The sequence below is a fragment of the Dicentrarchus labrax genome, unplaced genomic scaffold (genome assembly GCF_905237075.1).
Source record: "Dicentrarchus labrax unplaced genomic scaffold, dlabrax2021, whole genome shotgun sequence".
In the NCBI taxonomy this organism is placed as follows: Eukaryota; Metazoa; Chordata; class Actinopteri; family Moronidae; genus Dicentrarchus; species Dicentrarchus labrax.
The window spans coordinates 9316523-9334293 of record NW_026136701.1 but is presented as its reverse complement, the minus strand read 5'-3'; the positions used below and the strand labels follow the sequence as shown (position 1 = coordinate 9334293).

The 17771-nt window shown below is 39.5% G+C and overlaps 3 protein-coding genes across 4 annotated transcripts; 2 read left to right on the top strand and 1 right to left on the bottom strand.

The window, feature by feature from the left end:
• The first annotated feature begins 2 nt into the window (after positions 1-2).
• zgc:55943 (uncharacterized protein LOC406337 homolog) lies at positions 3-6825 on the top strand. The gene is made up of 6 exons (XM_051399800.1): positions 3-146; positions 1257-1398; positions 3191-3270; positions 3720-3790; positions 3949-4012; positions 5847-6825. The coding sequence occupies exons 2-6, from the start codon at positions 1308-1310 to the stop codon at positions 5883-5885; spliced, it is 345 nt and encodes a 114-aa protein (XP_051255760.1). The 5' UTR covers positions 3-146; positions 1257-1307; the 3' UTR covers positions 5886-6825.
• Positions 6826-7586: 761 nt separating this feature from the next.
• Positions 7587-10586, bottom strand: tsen15 (TSEN15 tRNA splicing endonuclease subunit). Its single transcript, XM_051399543.1, has 4 exons — positions 10386-10586; positions 10208-10289; positions 8638-8773; positions 7587-8529 (listed from the first exon to the last, which is right to left on the bottom strand). The coding sequence occupies exons 1-4, from the start codon at positions 10440-10442 to the stop codon at positions 8358-8360; spliced, it is 447 nt and encodes a 148-aa protein (XP_051255503.1). The 5' UTR covers positions 10443-10586; the 3' UTR covers positions 7587-8357.
• A 130-nt stretch (positions 10587-10716) lies between these two features.
• Positions 10717-17634, top strand: colgalt2a (collagen beta(1-O)galactosyltransferase 2a). Of its 2 annotated transcripts, XM_051385985.1 has the most exons (13): positions 10717-10740; positions 11455-11650; positions 11916-12021; positions 12172-12289; positions 12375-12509; positions 12604-12808; positions 13703-13822; positions 14128-14201; positions 14283-14389; positions 15280-15412; positions 15511-15638; positions 15723-15929; positions 16799-17634. In XM_051385985.1, exons 2-13 carry the CDS (start codon positions 11575-11577, stop codon positions 17082-17084), a joined length of 1695 nt encoding a protein of 564 aa, XP_051241945.1. In that variant the 5' UTR covers positions 10717-10740; positions 11455-11574; the 3' UTR covers positions 17085-17634. The 2 variants fall into 2 exon arrangements, with proteins under 2 accessions (XP_051241945.1, XP_051241147.1); XM_051385187.1 differs by lacking the exon at positions 10717-10740 and having other exon boundaries at positions 11388-11650; positions 11911-12021.
• The last annotated feature ends 137 nt before the right edge of the window (positions 17635-17771 follow it).

The following is a 17771-nucleotide window of genomic DNA, read 5'->3' as shown; positions in this document are numbered from 1 at the left end:
GGACTGACTGCATCTCGACTGCTGATGCCTGTATTGAGCCGAGAGGTGCAGATGCGGTGTGTCTGGGTCCTCCGTCTGGAGTGAATCCTCTCTGAACTGAAACCAGAGGAAGGACCCCCCAAAAAAACCATGGACAAAGCAGAAAGGTAACGTTGCCCCATCGCCGTACGTTTATTCTGCAATCTATTGTTTGCTTATTTGTTTCCCTATATGTGATATCGTGTCTCCTGCTGGCCGTGGAATGGCTGCTCTCTTCGCATCTTCTTTTGTTTTTATTTGTTTAAGCAGCCCTGGTCCTTGTGTGTCTCTGCGATGGTGTGAAATGAGACGATTGTGGATATTTTTGCAGCTTTAACTGGGATTGCGTTTCCCTCTCACCTATGCGCTCTCCTACTGACAATGTATGGAAGAGCCCAGTGATGCACCGTTTATGGGCTGCAGCCTGTCTCTACACAAATGCACGAATGAAAGCCAGCAGTGAGGAGGAGAACATGATGTGTGCGGAACAGCTGACTGTGCAGCTGTGCGGTCAGTGTTTAGGCTCATCCATACCCTATGGGGATCAATCCCTCCGCATCCTCCTGAGCACAATGCCAAACGCTACCAGGTCATTCGGTCTGATGCACAGTTATGTTAGCCATATTGCCGGGAGTGCTGCATGCCGATGTAACGGCGGAGACGGGAGCACTTGTACGCAGCTACAGTTTAATCCCCTGAGCTGCACAGAAAACCCCCATTCACTAATAGAAATGACCCGGCGGCTTGGCACAGTGGCATCATGAACAGCTTGAAAGGCCTTATTGTTGCGGGGCAGCTGGCACCGCCGCGCGCACGTTCTGATTGGTGTTTTCCCAGTCCGGCGTGTGCGTGACTCACAGCCCGGCTCAACCATATATTTTATTGTCTTTTCAATAATATATTGGGATGCCCGTGTGCTTTAATTCTAGGGTGGGGCGCTTCATGACTAATTGATTATTAAAAAAATAGTAATTCCTAGAGTTCAGGGGATTTCTTCCCCTGATAAATGTCTTATTTTCTTTCCTCTCAGAGTGTATCCCTTTTGGTTTGTAGTAATTACAAGGACCACACTCTCCTCCGCTCTGGAGCTCTATCATAAGGACAGATGCTCCTCAGATGATTTCCCCAGGGACAAAACATTTATCAGATTGCCTGACTGTGATCTTTCTGCTTGCTCACAGTATAAGTTTGTCAACTCCTGATATCTACACATATCTAACCATCATACCGGCCCCCAGGTGTGCCTGTAATGCTCAGGGGTGAGGAGGAGAGCAGCTGAGGAGGAGGAGATGGGCTGCACCTCTGCCAAGCAGGTGTCTGCCGTGCCCAACGGTGAGGAGGGCCAGAATAAAGCCTACAGCAATGGGGACCTCCTGTCTGGTCAGTCTGTTTACTGAACACACTGATACTCTTATTTCCCATGTACCTTTGTGTTCAGATGATGTTTATCTTCCTTTATATTCTAAAATGTGAGGTTTTTGCCACAACTCATCAATGTGATTCGTTCCTGAAGGCCATGCCTGGATTTTTAAATAATAGCTCACATTGACGTTAATGTGGGTATTCAAAATAAATAATAATCAAGAATTTTGACACACAGGCTCTGTTCCATTTAGTGTAGCATAGCCTTTCCAGGGAGCAAACATGCACAATAGCAGCACACTGACTCTGTTTGACCTGAATTAAACAAAATCTTAATTTGTATCAAGTCACGTCAAAATGGCTGCTGCAAAAAAGGTCTGTAGTGCTGGGATTGTCTCTAATTAGTGCTCACAACTAACAATTCTCACAGTAACAGAGGTAGAACCAGTAATTATTTGGCATTTAATTTCACTGATCACAATTGTTGCTGTTTAATTTTCTGTTGATTTTATTTGATTATTCAACTTAAATAATTTCAGCTCTCTTTATAAATACATTTATATCAAAATACAGCATATATGTTATATTTCTTTAACAGCAACATTTTTGTGTTGTAAAGAAAAGAAGAACCAAAAAAGCACAAATATCTGCTATGAGCAATCATTAGTCAGTGTTGTTGGGATGTAAAAAAAACTGCTCTGCCATATGAGTATTATAAGTTATTATAAGTTTTCACAGTTCTCATAATAAAGGTCCAGTGTGTAACATTTAAGAAGATCTATTGTCAGAAATGGAATATATCACGCATGAATATGTTTTAATTAGTTAATAATATAATATAATAATAACCTGAATATAGGTGTGTGTTTTTGTGTTTCCTTAGAATGATAAACTATAATATTTACAGACGCCGTGGGTCACTTTCCATTGAGTTTGCCATGTTGAATCATCATGTGTTTACAGTAGCCCAGAACGGACAAACAAAGCACTGGCCTGAAAAATGCAATCTGCCTTATCTAGAGCCATTTTGCAGCCACTGTAGTTTCTCCTTCATAAATCCTACCGACTGGACCTTTAACTGAAGGTCAAATGAGGCAGAAACGTTGTGCTTAAAATAATAATAGTTGTGATGATAATAATACACTGTATAAATTAAACCTTAATTTGCTTTGGAAAATGGTTAGCAGCGATTAAAAGTGCTGGGATGGACTAACAGTTGTTAACTGACAAACTGTCAGGTCCTAACTGAACCCTAAATACATGCTTTATTACACAAACCGTTACACCTGTACATGGTGATACCATCATCTGTAAGACATCGCAGGTTCCTGACAGCACAAATGCAGGCTAATCTTTATTTCACTTAATTTAATTATTGTTATAGTTGTTAAAACCGCTACAGATGAATAATAAAGTGAACCTACACTAATAATATCTTGGGCAGCATTAGATGTGTTAGAACTGTATTTTCCTCCTTTCTAAATGTGTGGGAGTGAGACAGGGGAGGGGGCTGTGAATGTGTGAGAGAAAAGATGGAGAGGCAGAGAAAAGAGGAGAATCAGGCTGACAGCTCATGTGTTTGCCGCTTGCCAACCATTGTTAAGAGAGGATTTAGTCCAGTGTGAGAATTCAAGCACATAATTACTTTGCCAAGTACTGAACTGTGAGAACTATTAACCCGGAGGATTGTGCCGATCAGAGTGGCTGTGAGTGGCTCGCCCTCTGCGTGCCAGCCGCCAGCGTCTGCTGTCGTGTATTAATAGGAGGAGATGTGCTCCTCTCTGCCTCTCTTTCTCCCACTCTGTCACAGATGAGTACAAGATGAAAGGAGTGGAGAAAGTTAAGTACATCAGTGGAGAAGAGGGCGGAGTGGACGGCCAGGACAGCACAGTGCGTGACTCTATTGTTCTCTTTGTATTCTAGTTTCTGACTATAAAGGGACATTTACTGCATATTATGATGGCTTCTGTTTGTAAAAATGGTCAATTTGTAATCAAAATGAGCCACGATGTAAACTTCTTATTCAGACACATTTGCATGCAGCGCCGTGCTGCATCTATCTGCATATTCATGAGGAATCAGTTTAACACAATAAAGCGGGAAGATAATGGAGTGTGTCTTAACACGACACATTTGTTATGTGAAGTACTTTTACAGATAGATATTTTCTGATAACTCATTTTTTTCAATTTGTTAATATAAGCAGCTCTGCATTAAATTTTACGATTACAAAACAATATAAGGCAACTGTAGAACTTCTTAGTTAATTGAATATTGGGACATAAGACAACATTTTGATCAGATGGTTGATTGTGTGTGTTTGCTTGGATGTCCTGCAGGAGAAAAGTGCTCTCCTTGGTAAAGCTGAACACATGGATGAAACAGGGTCAAACGGAAATGGGAAGATTCTGTAAGTGCCGCTGACTGAAACAATTCTGTTGTTGTTATTACAATATCATTAACCTTTATTTATATGTTGTGCATTAGTCGTGTGTTTGTCTGTTTTGTTCAAAACTGTGTGAAGTTATGCTGCCGGGCTCTAATCTGCTGGATCTTTTGTCCTTGCAGGAGCATCCACTCCTCTGAGAGTCAGCAGGAATTCTTCAGGATGTTGGATGAGAAAATTGAAAAGGTAAGAAAAAGACAATCTGTCACTGGAGCATCACTTTATGTTTTCACAAAAAGCTCTTGCTTAATGACATAATGGAGATTAATCCTATCACCAGCCGAGTGAGGACACAGCAGATAACATAATAAAACCTCAAAACAGCCTCAATCTGTCACGTCCAGTGCATTCCACTAGCGTGGTTATTTAAAGTAGTATTGTTTATTACATGTTTTACTAACAGTGCCGCAGTGTGACTCCATCTTTTGAAACTGAGGAGTGGTTTACTGGAGAATGAGTTTCATTGTTTTATGGCACAAGGGGCAGTTAAGTCACATCATGTGTGTCAAAGTATAAGGCTGGTATTATTCTGTATTTTTGTCATTGTCAACAAATGGCATAACAAACTGAATGAATTGATTCTACGTATAAGTGTATATAAAGCCTCATATAGCGTATTCCTATGTAACATAAAGCTCTATAAACTATTAAAAACACATATATGAGCCACTGTGGCACTGGGTGACATTTCCCATCATAAGCACAGATGTAGCACATGTCCCACACACATACACTCACTGCCCTGCTCACTGTGTATTTATCCGCCACTGAAAATAGATCCTAAGAAATGCACTATTTACTCCTGCTTTAGGAACATTTGCTAAACAGTAGCCAGCTGTTAGGGAACCTTGTTTAGTCTTTTTTTTTTTTTTTTTTTTTACGAATATTTGCAATGGGATTTGTTAAAAAAATGTCATTGCCAGTCTTTACTGCTTTGTCTGTGTCTGAAGCTTCCTACATGTCTCAGAAAACCTTTCAGTAGCTCCTGGAGAAAATATTTTGCATTCAGTTTTGGGTTATATATACTGTATGCGTGTGTGAATGTGTGTGTGCACGCTTGAAGAAAGCAACGGTAAGGTTGACAGAGCCACATTTGTTAATTTAGATCAGTTAAAATGTCTTGTAGTTGTACTCTGCTGTGTTCTTTGAGGCTGTTTATGGTGAGTAATTTGCCTCTTATACCATGAATTTGTCCCTGTATGATTGTTCAACATCTGTGTAATGTAATGAGTCTAGAAAGATCTTTTCTTTACAACAAGGACCACAATAGAAATTAGTCTTAGACTTTAGTGTTTCATCACTGACAGTTTGGAGAGATTTTATAATGTTTATTAATCAGAGCTACAATTATTTTATACTAAAATTTACTGTTGTAGGTTGTTGAGTCTCTTTATCCAATCAAACTTCCTGTGCTCCAAATATGTCAACACAATGTTGCCTTATCTGTGTTTTTATCCAGTAGGGTTGGTTGATATTTCAGAAATACCATCAACTTACAGTGGATTGTTACAGTATTGTGATGATATGATCATATTTTTTCTCATCAAAACAAAATAGTTTATTAAAGTTCTGATGTTAAGCATAAGAAGTGGACAACTTCATTATTCCATTAATATCTTTCCAATATTAATAAATATTTTGTTTATCAGTGCTCTCTCTGGTAAAGGTCAACACATCAGAATATTATTGTGATACTAATTTTATTGAGCTTTGCGGAGGAGGAGGCAGAACTGGAATATAATATTCATAGTTATGTTTTCATTAGTGTATAATCAGCTGAAAATAAGAATTGTTGTGTTTTGGTTACCGTACAATGAGCCTTTTTTTTTATCTCCAGAGGGAGCGGGTTCTTTTCTACGGAGGCCTCCATGTTGAACCGCCATGTTTCTACAGTAGCCTTGAACACACAAACCAAACACTGGCTCTAGATTGGGGAGGGGAAAGCAAGGGGGTTGTAATCTGCAAGATGCCACTAAATCCTACACAGGGGTCCTTTAACATCCCTATGTTTTGTTCACAGGGCCGGGACTACTGCTCAGAGGAGGAAGATATGACATAGCACTGTGGTCACGTACCCATCAGTCTCAGTATGAAAGAACTGTCACTCCAGATGGACTGTACCATGTGTTACCATGCCTGGGGGGGGCTGTTCCTTGTATGTACTTGCCTGAGAAAAATGGATTGAATCAAGCACCTTCTTGCCCTCCTGATCACAACCTTAGTTCCTGCTCATATATCAACCAAGAGAGAAACGACCACCAAAATGAACGATGGTTCAGTATTTATCCATATTCAAGGTTTCCCAAAGGGAGAGAACATTTAAGTTTATGTCCTTAGTGGAGCCATTACAGGATGACAGAGATCTTGGGATTTTAACTTGCTTTTTTATTTTTCTGTTTGGGTAAGTCCTGAAAGTCCAATATACATGGCTGTTACTGAGACTTCCCGTAGACATTTGAAACATTCAGACTGCTGCAAATATACATTTCCAGCAGCAGATGGAACCAGTAGTCTTGTGGACATTGACTCAAAGTGAAAATAACGTCTCTATCTGCATCATTTTGAGTATTTCATCGTTGAATGCCTCCCTGAAAAGCCACGCGTTGGAAACTTCCTGCATTCCAAGACACAGTATGAACCTCTTTTCTACAGTACGTTGGTCAGTACAGTGTGTTTGTCTGTCCATGTCTGTTTCTGCTATGATGTAGAGTATTTATGTTGAATAAGGCTCAGGGTTGAAGTGTTAATCTCTGTCTCATGTGGTCCTTCCTCTCATTAAGACACTGTTGCACCATTAAAAAGACACTCATGCACTCACACAGCAGGGTTATTGATGTCCCCTGCTTCAGTATCTGTCCCATGTTAACCCTTCAGGGTTGGCAAAATCACATACAATATGATTATGTATTTTGCTCACCAGTGTTATGTTGTTGTGTTCAGTTTCTATGTTGATTTTTTTTTGTTTTTCTAGAAAAATAAAAAGTGTTTTCAGTAACTTATCCACACAGCTGACACTGTTGTGTTACTGTAAATACACTGATACAACCAGTGGAGGTGCAGCCGACAGAACCACCTGCCGGCCGATATTATCAATGCTGGCTTATGTCATTCAGAAACAATAAATTACAGTAGAGAAATACATATGACTGAGGTCATTTAGAAACAGTGTGGCCATTAACAGTTTGTCCACCAGAGAGCACTGATGTGTTTATTTTCCAACTGTTAAATAAACAGCTCAGTACATAATTAGTCACTGAAGCATCCAGCCTTACATGATGGTGCATTAATTGTGTGTTGAACTAAGGTAAGAGCTGAACAGAAAAGTAAATAGAAGCAGGAAAATAAAAAGGGCGTTGACTCCTGCAGTAAAACCTGGAACCTCTTCAAATCCAAAACATGGACTGAAGTAAAAAGAGCTGTTCCAGGTTGGTTGTTTTTACAGTGTGACACCGGACCCAAAGATTTTCAGTCCAACAAGAATTGCTCGCCCTGGGTATACGACAGAAAAGTTTCTAGCTTCATGGTTTACTTCCTGAATATACACAGTTATGTTTATCCCACTGGCACAACATATCTTGTTTCCACTTTCAACTGGAGGTAACTAACAGTAAATTCTCCCTGTTAGCTTTATTTATTGATCATCTCTGTGAGCCTTTACCTTTAAATAACACCGATTTATGTTTGTCAAATCGGTCAAGGGTTCTTTCAAAATAATTTTCTGTTGAGGAAATAACAAAATAAAAAGGCAAAGAAACAAATGTAGGATTAAAGACAAACTTTACATTTAGCCTATTATGCACAGACTAACAGTGTATGTGAGTCATTTACAGTCACAATTTTAGGGACCCTTATCAAAAATATTTGTTAATGTTATGTCATTATGATGAAAAGAAATCTCATGATGATCACTTTTATAAACTTTCAAATATCAATATAGGTATCAGGGAAAAAAAGTCAGGCCCTAGTAGTAATGTACCCAAAATACTTTTTATTACACATCTGAGCACTTAGTCAACCTTGTTATGAGCAAGCATAAAACAAAGACTGGCAGGCTTGGGGGAACAGGCCTGTGTTCTGTCAGTGTGTTTTCTCTTAAACTCTCCAATCTGAGGGGTTACGAGACAGAAAGGAGGTTCGGAAAGCAGGAAATAAATTATGCATTTATACACAAAAATATCTTTTTATGTTGCCAATTACTGCAAAATCTTAACTCGTAGCTCATGTGAAAATTATTCAAATAAAACTCTTTGGTTGACCTGCTGACCCACAGACCAGTGACAAGGGGTCAAAGGTTATAAGTAGCCAAACAGTTTGAGAACCAGTGAACTAGACTCCCTAGACTGGTTGATTGTAGCCAGAGGTTTCTTACTGAGAGCACCTCGAACAGCACTGTGGCTTCATCCATCTGCACCTGCTGCCACGTTGCCAGTACACCTTTGACTTTTTATCGGAGCGGCTTACACAGACAGACAGACAGACAGGCTTATCTTTGGTTCACAACAACACCATAGTGTCCTCTCACTCCAGCTGCTCAGTGCTGCTGCCGTCTCTTCCGATGCTGTCGGCGTCCCACATCCTGGAAGGGTCCCACAGGGGGGTCGGGTGTCACCAACCCATCAGTCATCCTCTGGTAGACCAGGGTGGAGTCAGAAGCTACAGCACACAGCAGCATGGGAAAGCCTCTGTCCAGCACATGACGTATGCTGCACATCAGAGAGGAGGAAGCTGTCAGTTTGGGTCATTTGGGAAAGACAACTTGTGGTGGTTAAAACGTTTAAATCAAAAGAAGGAGGTGGCCCTAAGTTTGAGACCTCTTGTGGCTCAGAGAACGGTGAACAGGCAGCGGAAGAATTGTCTGGATGGGTCCTCCTTCCTTTTCCCTCCCTTCCAGTAAAACCATCTGCAGCTCAGGACTCTTGACACAGGACACTTCTTTCCAGCGACGCACTGCGGAGAACAAGAAACACAGTGTAAGAGAGTGAGAAAGGCCTAACTAGTGGCTCCACTGAATAAACTCTTCATCTGTTTAGAACACGTGTTTATTGTTTTCCTCCGGCTGGCCTATTTTTGCACATTACTCTCCATGTGCTAGACACAGATTAGAGGATTACAGGTTATGTAATTAATGTGCACTGATGAGTCAGAACTGTCAGGGTTCCCACTCTGTTTAATAAACCATTTCCCAGGACTTTTTCTTCACTTTTTCACAAGCAGTCATATAATTTACCAATAGGCCAAGTATTGACACATTTAACCCATTTTTTATTCCTCCCTTTTTAATTTCCCAGGGTTCATCTCAGGTTCATTAGAGGTGGGTGGTCAGTGTTTATGGGACACTCCACGTAAGCACTCTTTTGTGGTGCGTTTGGCCTTTCTCACCACAGTGGTCCCAGTGGCATTGTTTGCTTCTAATTGTAACATTAATTTGGCCACAGCCCGTTAGTAACAATTCAAAATCAAGTAGAATTTATTTTATTTTGAAGAAAGTGAAATCTTTTAGCAAGTGAAAGTGTTTGCTGCACATACAATTGCAATGGCTGTGTATGTATTTATCAATTACAACAAATGTAAATTTGATCATTAATAGGTAGATATCACCGAATTCAAACAAAATACACACCTCCATCTGAATCAGGGCCTGAAAAATATTCCAAAATGTCCAGGGCAACATAGATTATTTCCAGGATATTTGGTCATTTTAAACAAATTTCAGGTGTTTCAATGACTGGAAAACTAGTCTTTAAATTTCAAGGCTGTTCCAGGTTTTCCAGGATGTGTGGGAACCCTGAACTGTGAGCACTGATTCCATGGATGGCGAAAATGATATCTCATTTGGATTTGAAATTAACAATAGACCTTTTTCACAGCAGCCATTTTGACATGAAATAGTAAATACAGGTGTTACCAATGATACTGATTAAGGTCCGGTTCCATTCAGGTCAGCCTGCTGCTGTTGTGCATGTTGACAGAAAGGCTCTGCTACACTAAATGGAACAGAAGCTTAATTCATATCATTAGTAACACCTGTGTTTACCCTACTATCTCATGTCAAAATGGCTGCTGTGAATAAGGTCTATATTGAGCAGGGCAGGAGCTACTTTTACCGACACCAAGTTCCTGTCATGTTTTGGGGAATTAGTTTGAATAACCAGAGGAACACAATGTGAACTTAATGGATCATAATGTTGGGATAACATTTACAAACTGATCAGTTCAATTAATTAATACATAAATGTGAAAAGAAATTGAAAAATCATTCCTGACTATCGTCCTGTCGGATGACCCCATTGTCAAGAGACAAAGAAAGAAACAAACAAAAAAAGAAAGAAACAAATAAACAAACAGTGCTGACTTCTGCTTCTAAATTCTTGTCAAACTCACCCTCAGAAAGATCCATATAGGCAAGGAAGGCTCCGTGTACCTGTTCACTGTCCCCAACCTCCAGATTCTTCATTTGCTGATACTAAAACAAGAAAACAACATTGTTTATTGGTTTCTTGGTTTCTTGGAAGATCTAGCAGCAGCCCTGTGGATGCAGAGCCCGGGTCCTCTGACTCACCGCTGGGTGCTGAAGGATCCAGTTCGGGGGCGCCGCTCCGCCCGACTCTAACGACATTTTAATTATTAAACCTTTCTAATTACTCTGAATACTGTATCATTAACCACAGACTAATGTCAGGACACACTGCTGCTTTCGCCGCATGGGTCCTTTTTAAGTTTTGGCAGCGTGCTACAGTGTAAATCGTCCGGGTGGAAAATGTTACTCACTCCTGTTTTCCGCGCCGCCTGGAGAACCGCAGCTGCCTTACAGACTCAACTCAGGGCATAGAAACACCATATACACACAAATATATGGTATGGTAATGTTTAACCTCTTCAGCAGAAGTGAATGAGGAAATAAGGACGAATTTGAGGTAGGCCTGCTTCTATTTCCGTTTATCTCAGAGGAAAATACTGTACTTTTTACTCCACTACATTTGTCTGACAGGTTTAGTTACTAGTTACATTTCAGATCACATATTTTCAGACACCTTCTGTCCAGTGAAAACCACTATCTCTAATTCTGATGATTTAGGATGTGAACATTTGTGATAAACTGAAGGGTTTAGTGTTTCTTAACCTCTTAAGTTAAATCAACTATTCAAACTGCTGTTCAATTAGCTGGAAAGTGCATTGTCACAAAACTGAAAAACAGTTTTCTGAGTTTATGAAAAGTTGACTTTTCAGAGATGCATGATTTGATAAATTCCTGTAGATTAAACTACAGTGTAAAAAGTAATAACATTTAGCTTAACCATACACATCTACAGCAGTAAAAGGCAACAGACACATTACTGCTGCAGTAAACCAAAAACATCATATATAATAGCAAAACACTGACAGGGACAAATGTTCTATTGACTGTCTCATATCTGTCTCTCTCTCTCTGTCTCCCTCCCTGTGTGTGTGTGTGTGTGTGTGTGTGTGTGTGTGTGTGTGTGTGGAGAGAGAGAGAGAGAGAGAGAGAGAGAGAGAGAGAGAGTCTCTTCCTCACTTGCACCAGTCTGAGGCTACAGAGACATCAAGGTGCCCTGCTGGAAATATGCCTCTTAGATTTGTGGGATTCAGATTATATTTTGTGATTTTAGCAGGGAAGCTCTTCCTGCACGGCAGCACAGACGAGCTGCCAGCGGATCATCTCCTCCAACCGGCCCGGCAGGAGTCCTCTCTGCTGAAGCCCACAGTGCTGATCACCATCCTTGCACGCAATGCACAACACAGCCTCCCTTACTTCTTGGGATGCATTGACAGACTGGACTACCCAAAGGACCGTATTGTCATCTGGTAAAATCAAATTTAATTATTGCATTGATCATTTGATTAAAGAATTTGTTGATATGTATGTGAAAAGTAGGAAAATATTTAAGTTTTGGTTTGTAGAAGATTTTTTTTTCCTGTAAGGACAGTTTCTAATGAAAATGTGCTGATTCGATTTAGAGAATGACCATAAAAAAATGAACAAAGGTGTTAATAAACAAAGAAAGAAAGAAAGAAAGAAAAAGAAAAATGAGGTCAGTGTACAGTAATGTTCATTGTGATCTCAGGGCAGCCTCTGACCACAGTGTGGACAACAGCACAGCCATGCTTCAGGAGTGGCTGAAAGGAGTTCAACACCTGTACCACTCGGTGCAGTGGAAGCCCATGGAGCAACCGAGGTGAATCCCCACTACAACATTAAACAATGTCTCTGAGGCAGCAGCTCCATTTATAATGCATCCTGATGCTGTTTAATCACAGTTTTAATAGATTGATAGTAAACCCTGATATCCTCTGATTTACTGACTGTTTCTCTCTCTTTCTTTCAGGTCTTATGCAGATGAGCAGGGTCCCAAACACTGGCCTGACTCCCGGTTCATCCATGTGATGAAGTTAAGGCAGGCAGCACTCGGAGCTGCCAGACGACTGTGGACTGACTACATATTGGTGAGACAGCAAAACACCATAAAGGACAAAGAATCAAGTATCTCACCACTCTGTCGTCTAATAATATCTCTTCTTTGTTCCTCAGTTTGTGGACAGTGACAACTTGCTGACTAACCGCCAGATACTATCAGACATGATAGCAGAGAATCTGACAATTGTAGCACCCATGTTGGAATCAAAAAGCCTTTATTCCAACTTCTGGTGCGGCGTGACTCCACAGGTAAGATTCATTAGAGACCAAAACAGATAAATAAAGAATATAGTGTATTTCCTCTGCAGGAAAGTGATTGTTGTGGGTCTGCTAATGTGCAAAGGGCTTCTACAAACGAACCCCAGAGTATATTCCCATCCGTAAATGGAAGCGGCAGGGCTGCTTTGCAGTCCCTATGGTGTACTCCACCTACCTGCTGGACCTGAGGCGCAGTGCCAGCCGAGCCCTGGCCTTTTACCCTCCTCACCCCCACTACCCCCACCATATAGATGACATCATGGCTTTTGCTTTCTCTGCAAGGCAAGCAGGTCAGACCTTATGTCAACTCACTCATTTCCCTTAGTGTACATACATAACTGTATATATTGTTTATTATATTTTATTTATCTTTAATGATATTCTATGAATTTGATTCTCTTTTTTATATAATGTAGCATGAAAGAACTACACACTTTAATTTCATTATACAGCCTTGTGTGTTGTATAATGATAAATAAATGTCCTTAATTCCTTGAATTTGATGATAGTCATTTGGTGGACATGAGTTAGCTGACACAAGTAAGTTCAAAGAGTAAGAGCTATATAAGCTTTACTAAGCTAGTTTGAAATAATTGGGAGTCACTTTTGAGATATAAAAATCCAACATGAAGAGCTTTAAAAAACAATTGAAAGATTGAGCACAATTTCTGTTAAATGACTTCCCATATTAGTGATCTAGAGTCCCTTTTTGGAGGTATTCATAGGGTGAGAATGTTGTAAATTATTACTTTCAGTGTCTCTTTATCCACATCAGTAAATACTGAGATTACACAAATGTTAATCCTTATGTGCGGCATTCAAGAATTAATGCAAAAATTAATTAATTTAAGTTAATAATTAACATCTTTACTGAAGTATACCTTTATCTTTATTTAAGTATTAAATTAAAATAATAGTTACTATATCATAAACAATTTAGTAACATTAGGTTTGCTTATTAAGACATCACTCGTATGCATGTAATCCCATAATTATTGCACATATAAATATTAACTTTATTACCACTTTCCTTAATAACAGCCTAATAATATCACTTTATAACATGTGTGACTTATTTTCTTCTTATACCATATGGTATCCATTAGAGGTGAAATCTGTCTGCCACTGTATTTCAAATAATGAAGACTTTTGCACTGAGACCTGATGTGTCTGCACCACTGCAGGAGTTCAGATGTATGTGTGCAACAAGGACCATTATGGATATTTACCAGTGCCCCTTAAACAAGACCAGACACTGGAGGAAGAAGAGGAGAGTTTTACCCACACACTGACAGAGGCACACAGTAAGATCTTTCTGCATATATTTGACTCTGACAGTTTAAAGGCTCTCTATCTTCTCTTCTCACTGTACCTTGGCCTGAATGAGCATATTTGGTCCTTTTTGCTCTCACAGTCTTGACACATGTCTCACTCCTCTGTAAAAGCCCACTGCCTCTCATTTCCCTTTCTGCCTCTCTTATTTAACCATTTCACATAAGTTAGATGTTGAACCAATGTAAGAAATTCCCTTGAAATCAAAGGACTGGGCTAGAAAATGCTAATTTACTATACCTCGTGTGAAATGTGAATGTGTGACCTTACTTTCTAGTTGCCTACGATGTGGAGCCCTCACAGTATATGCACACTGAGCCTAAAGAACTACAAAAGATGGGATTCAATGAGGTAAAGATACAGTTAACTAAAGTGATATCATCCAGTTATGGAGAGCTGTTTAAGTGTCACTTTATTCTCCTCCACTTCTAGATCTTTTTGATTAATCTGAAGCGCCGCTCAGACCGGCGAGAAAGGATGTTGAGCACTTTGGCCGTCCTCGGCATCAACACCACATTGACAGAAGCCGTGGATGGCAAGTATGACATACTGTACAGTAACAGTTCTCATTATGTGAGAGGGAAGAAACATTTAGATGCTTTAATTAAGTAAAACTGGTCTTACCACAATATAACAACACTCCATTATAAGTAAATGTCCTGCAGTCAAAGTTTTACCTACATAAAAGTATTATCAAATCTAGCATCAAAAGTAAAAGTAGTGCATCTTTCAGACTGTTGTTTATGTCATATTAATGGATAATAAAAATACTGATGAATCTGTGTTATAGCTGGTTGAGGTGAAGCAAACTATAACTAGCAGACAATGCAATTGTAACTTAAGGACCATTTACTTGCCTATTCTAGAGCTTTTGACCATCGAACGGTCATCATCTGCAGCTTATCTAGTCTAGTCAGGTGACCAGAGACATGGAAAGTTTAAAGGGCCGTGTGATATATAGGCTCCAGAAAAAGCAAGAAAGTGGACGTTGAGTTGATATAGTTTTGTCAACTGCTGTTTCCAAGCTCAACAATGAACTGCAGAGCTCTATTTGTTCTCTAACAATGAATCACGTTTTAAACTGTAAGAACATCTAATGTTTTAAAGTAAAATCTTGATCTGCAAAGTAACCACTGACAGATAGAGTACATTTGACTGATGTGATGAATTAATGTGGTGAAGCTTAAAATGGAAACACTCAAGCAGAGTACTGGTGCTTTGCTACTTTGCTCTACAACTCTCATTAAGCACCTGATATTATCAATTGTAAGGATGTATTACTAGTCTCAATTAGAGAACACACAAACAGAATATTTGTGTATTGTTGAGGTAGAAGTTGACAGTAGAAATGAGGCCTCCCCTGTCAGTAAACATTAAATGTCTTATTGCTGACAGTGATTATGAGGATATCTGCTCGTGTTGTCCACAGAGCCTTGAACTCCTCTCAGCTGCTGGCTATGGGTATAGACATGCTGCCTGGGTACAAAGACCCATATTCAGACCGTGTGCTGACTAGAGGGGAGATTGGCTGCTTCCTCAGCCACTACAGCGTCTGGAAACAGGTACAGCCTTACTCTGAGACTGTTTTAAACAATACTTTGATGCTGATGTGGCAGTATGGTGGTTTCACTGTTATTGCTGTTATGTGTCGCCCCCTAAGGTGGTGCAGCAGGAACTGCAGCAGGTGCTGGTGCTGGAGGATGATGTCAGATTTGAGCCTAGCTTTTGCAGCAGGCTGGTGACTATCATGGAAAATGTGCAGAGAGTGGGACTCGAATGGGACCTCATGTTAGTGAATTATTGCAGTTTTTGTCTCAGGTTTCATCTGTTGAGCACCACAGACCTTTCACTTGCCTTTCTGTCCCTATGCAGTTATGTAGGGCGTAAGCGGCTGCAGGTAAAGGAGCCAGAGTTGTGGGTGAAGGGAGTCAGTAACCTCGTGCACCCGAGTTATTCCTACTGGACCTTGGGTTATGTCCTTTCACTGAACGGGGCCAAGAAGCTCCTTCAGGCAAAACCCCTGAACAAAATGCTGCCTGTTGATGAGTTCCTACCTGTCATGTTCAACAAGCACCCCAAGTGAGTCTCACTATACTGTGAACATATCAGTGATGGGGGAAGTGTTCAGGTCTTTTAATCAAGTAATAGTACCACACAGTGAAAATACTTAATTACTCCTGCAAGTCCTGCATATAAAATCTTGTTAAGTAAAAGTATGTAAGTATAATCTGGTAAATGTACAAAGTATTTAAAGTAAAGGTACTAATGCAGAAAATGCCCTCCTGTGGCTATATATATATATATGTTTGTTTTGTATTGGTTTTTTATTTTATAATTTTTTTTTCTATTGGATTAATATGGATTTATGGATTAATCTGATGATTATTATTTTCTCCATTAATCAATTCTTTGGTTTGTAAAAAGTCAACAAAAAAAAACAATTCAAAATGCACATTACAATCACCCAGAGCCCAAAGTAACACCTCACAATGCTTGTTTTGTCCAAACAACTGTACAAAATTCAAAATACATGTAAATAATTAAAAAGAAAAGCAGCAAATCTTCACATTTGGGAAGCTGGATTCATATCTTCCAACTCCAGCAATGAAAAATTGCTTCAACAATTATCATAATTTTCTGACTTATCGATTAATTGACTGATGCTTCCAACTCTACTTGAATATACTGTTGAGTATCATCATATTTTATATGCACTATAATTGTTATGATTGTATATGATTAAAAATTACAATATTTCCCCCTGAAATGTAGTGGAGTAGAAAGTAGCATGAACACAAAATACTAACTTAAAAGTAGACTACTTCAAATGTGTACATACGCTACTAAGTCACAATCCACCACTGATATATATTGAAATGTTTTGCTTTGAATACCAGTGTTTTGTATTCAGTCTGAAGTCATTATATTCCACCTGCCTCTCCCTTCAGAGACCAGTACTTGCAGTATTTTGATCAGAGGGACCTGAGAGCGTTTTCAGTCGAGCCTCTGCTGCTCTTTCCTACACACTACACCGGCGAGCCCGGCTACTTCAGCGACACAGAGACCTCTACCATCTGGGATGACGAGGCCGTGGACACAGACTGGGACAGAGATGGAACCAAACACAAGCGTGAGCGGGAAACTGAGAATGTAGGGTTTCGACCTGTGGCTCCTCACTCTGCTCGTGGTGGCGTGCCCCCTCTCTCTGCCAGTGGAAACAGAGATGAACTCTGAGGGGGGACTAAAGTCATGTTACACACATTTTGTGATATAATTAAATAGTGTAAGTTGTTATAACAAGAAAAGTTCCTAGTAAAAACAAATTTGAAATATAGTAATAGCAAGAAAATGTGTCATTACATTGACATACATACACATAAAATATTTTGTAGAATATAATGGATTTTGTTCAAATTACTAACTTTACATTGTAATAAGAATCTGAACACATATTTTTGGCAGCAATATGCAAATATAAAAAAATACAATATTACAATTTTGTAGCAGGTCAGGAAAATGAGCAGAGCTAGCATGTAATAGAGACCCTCAGTGGATACTTGGATTATATGATACAGCCCCAGTTAAAGTTCATTACTGTCACTATCATTCAACAATGGCACCATCAATGGAACCTCACTTCTATATCTTTTTAATTCTCTGACTTTATTTTTGCCTTATTGCCTCCTGAAATCTTTTTAATCCTGGTTCCAGCCATGTAAGGCACTTTGTAACTTTGTTTCTAAAAGTTCTGTATAAATAAAGTTTATTATCTTATATTATTTAAAGAGTTTCTTTAGGATTATGACCTACAGTTGAGATTCAGCTCCACCACTTTGTGCTCTAAACTGATTTCTGTTGATATCTTATTAAGGCTGGCATGTTTCCTTTCTGTATGTGCTTATAGAAAAAGATGAACACAGC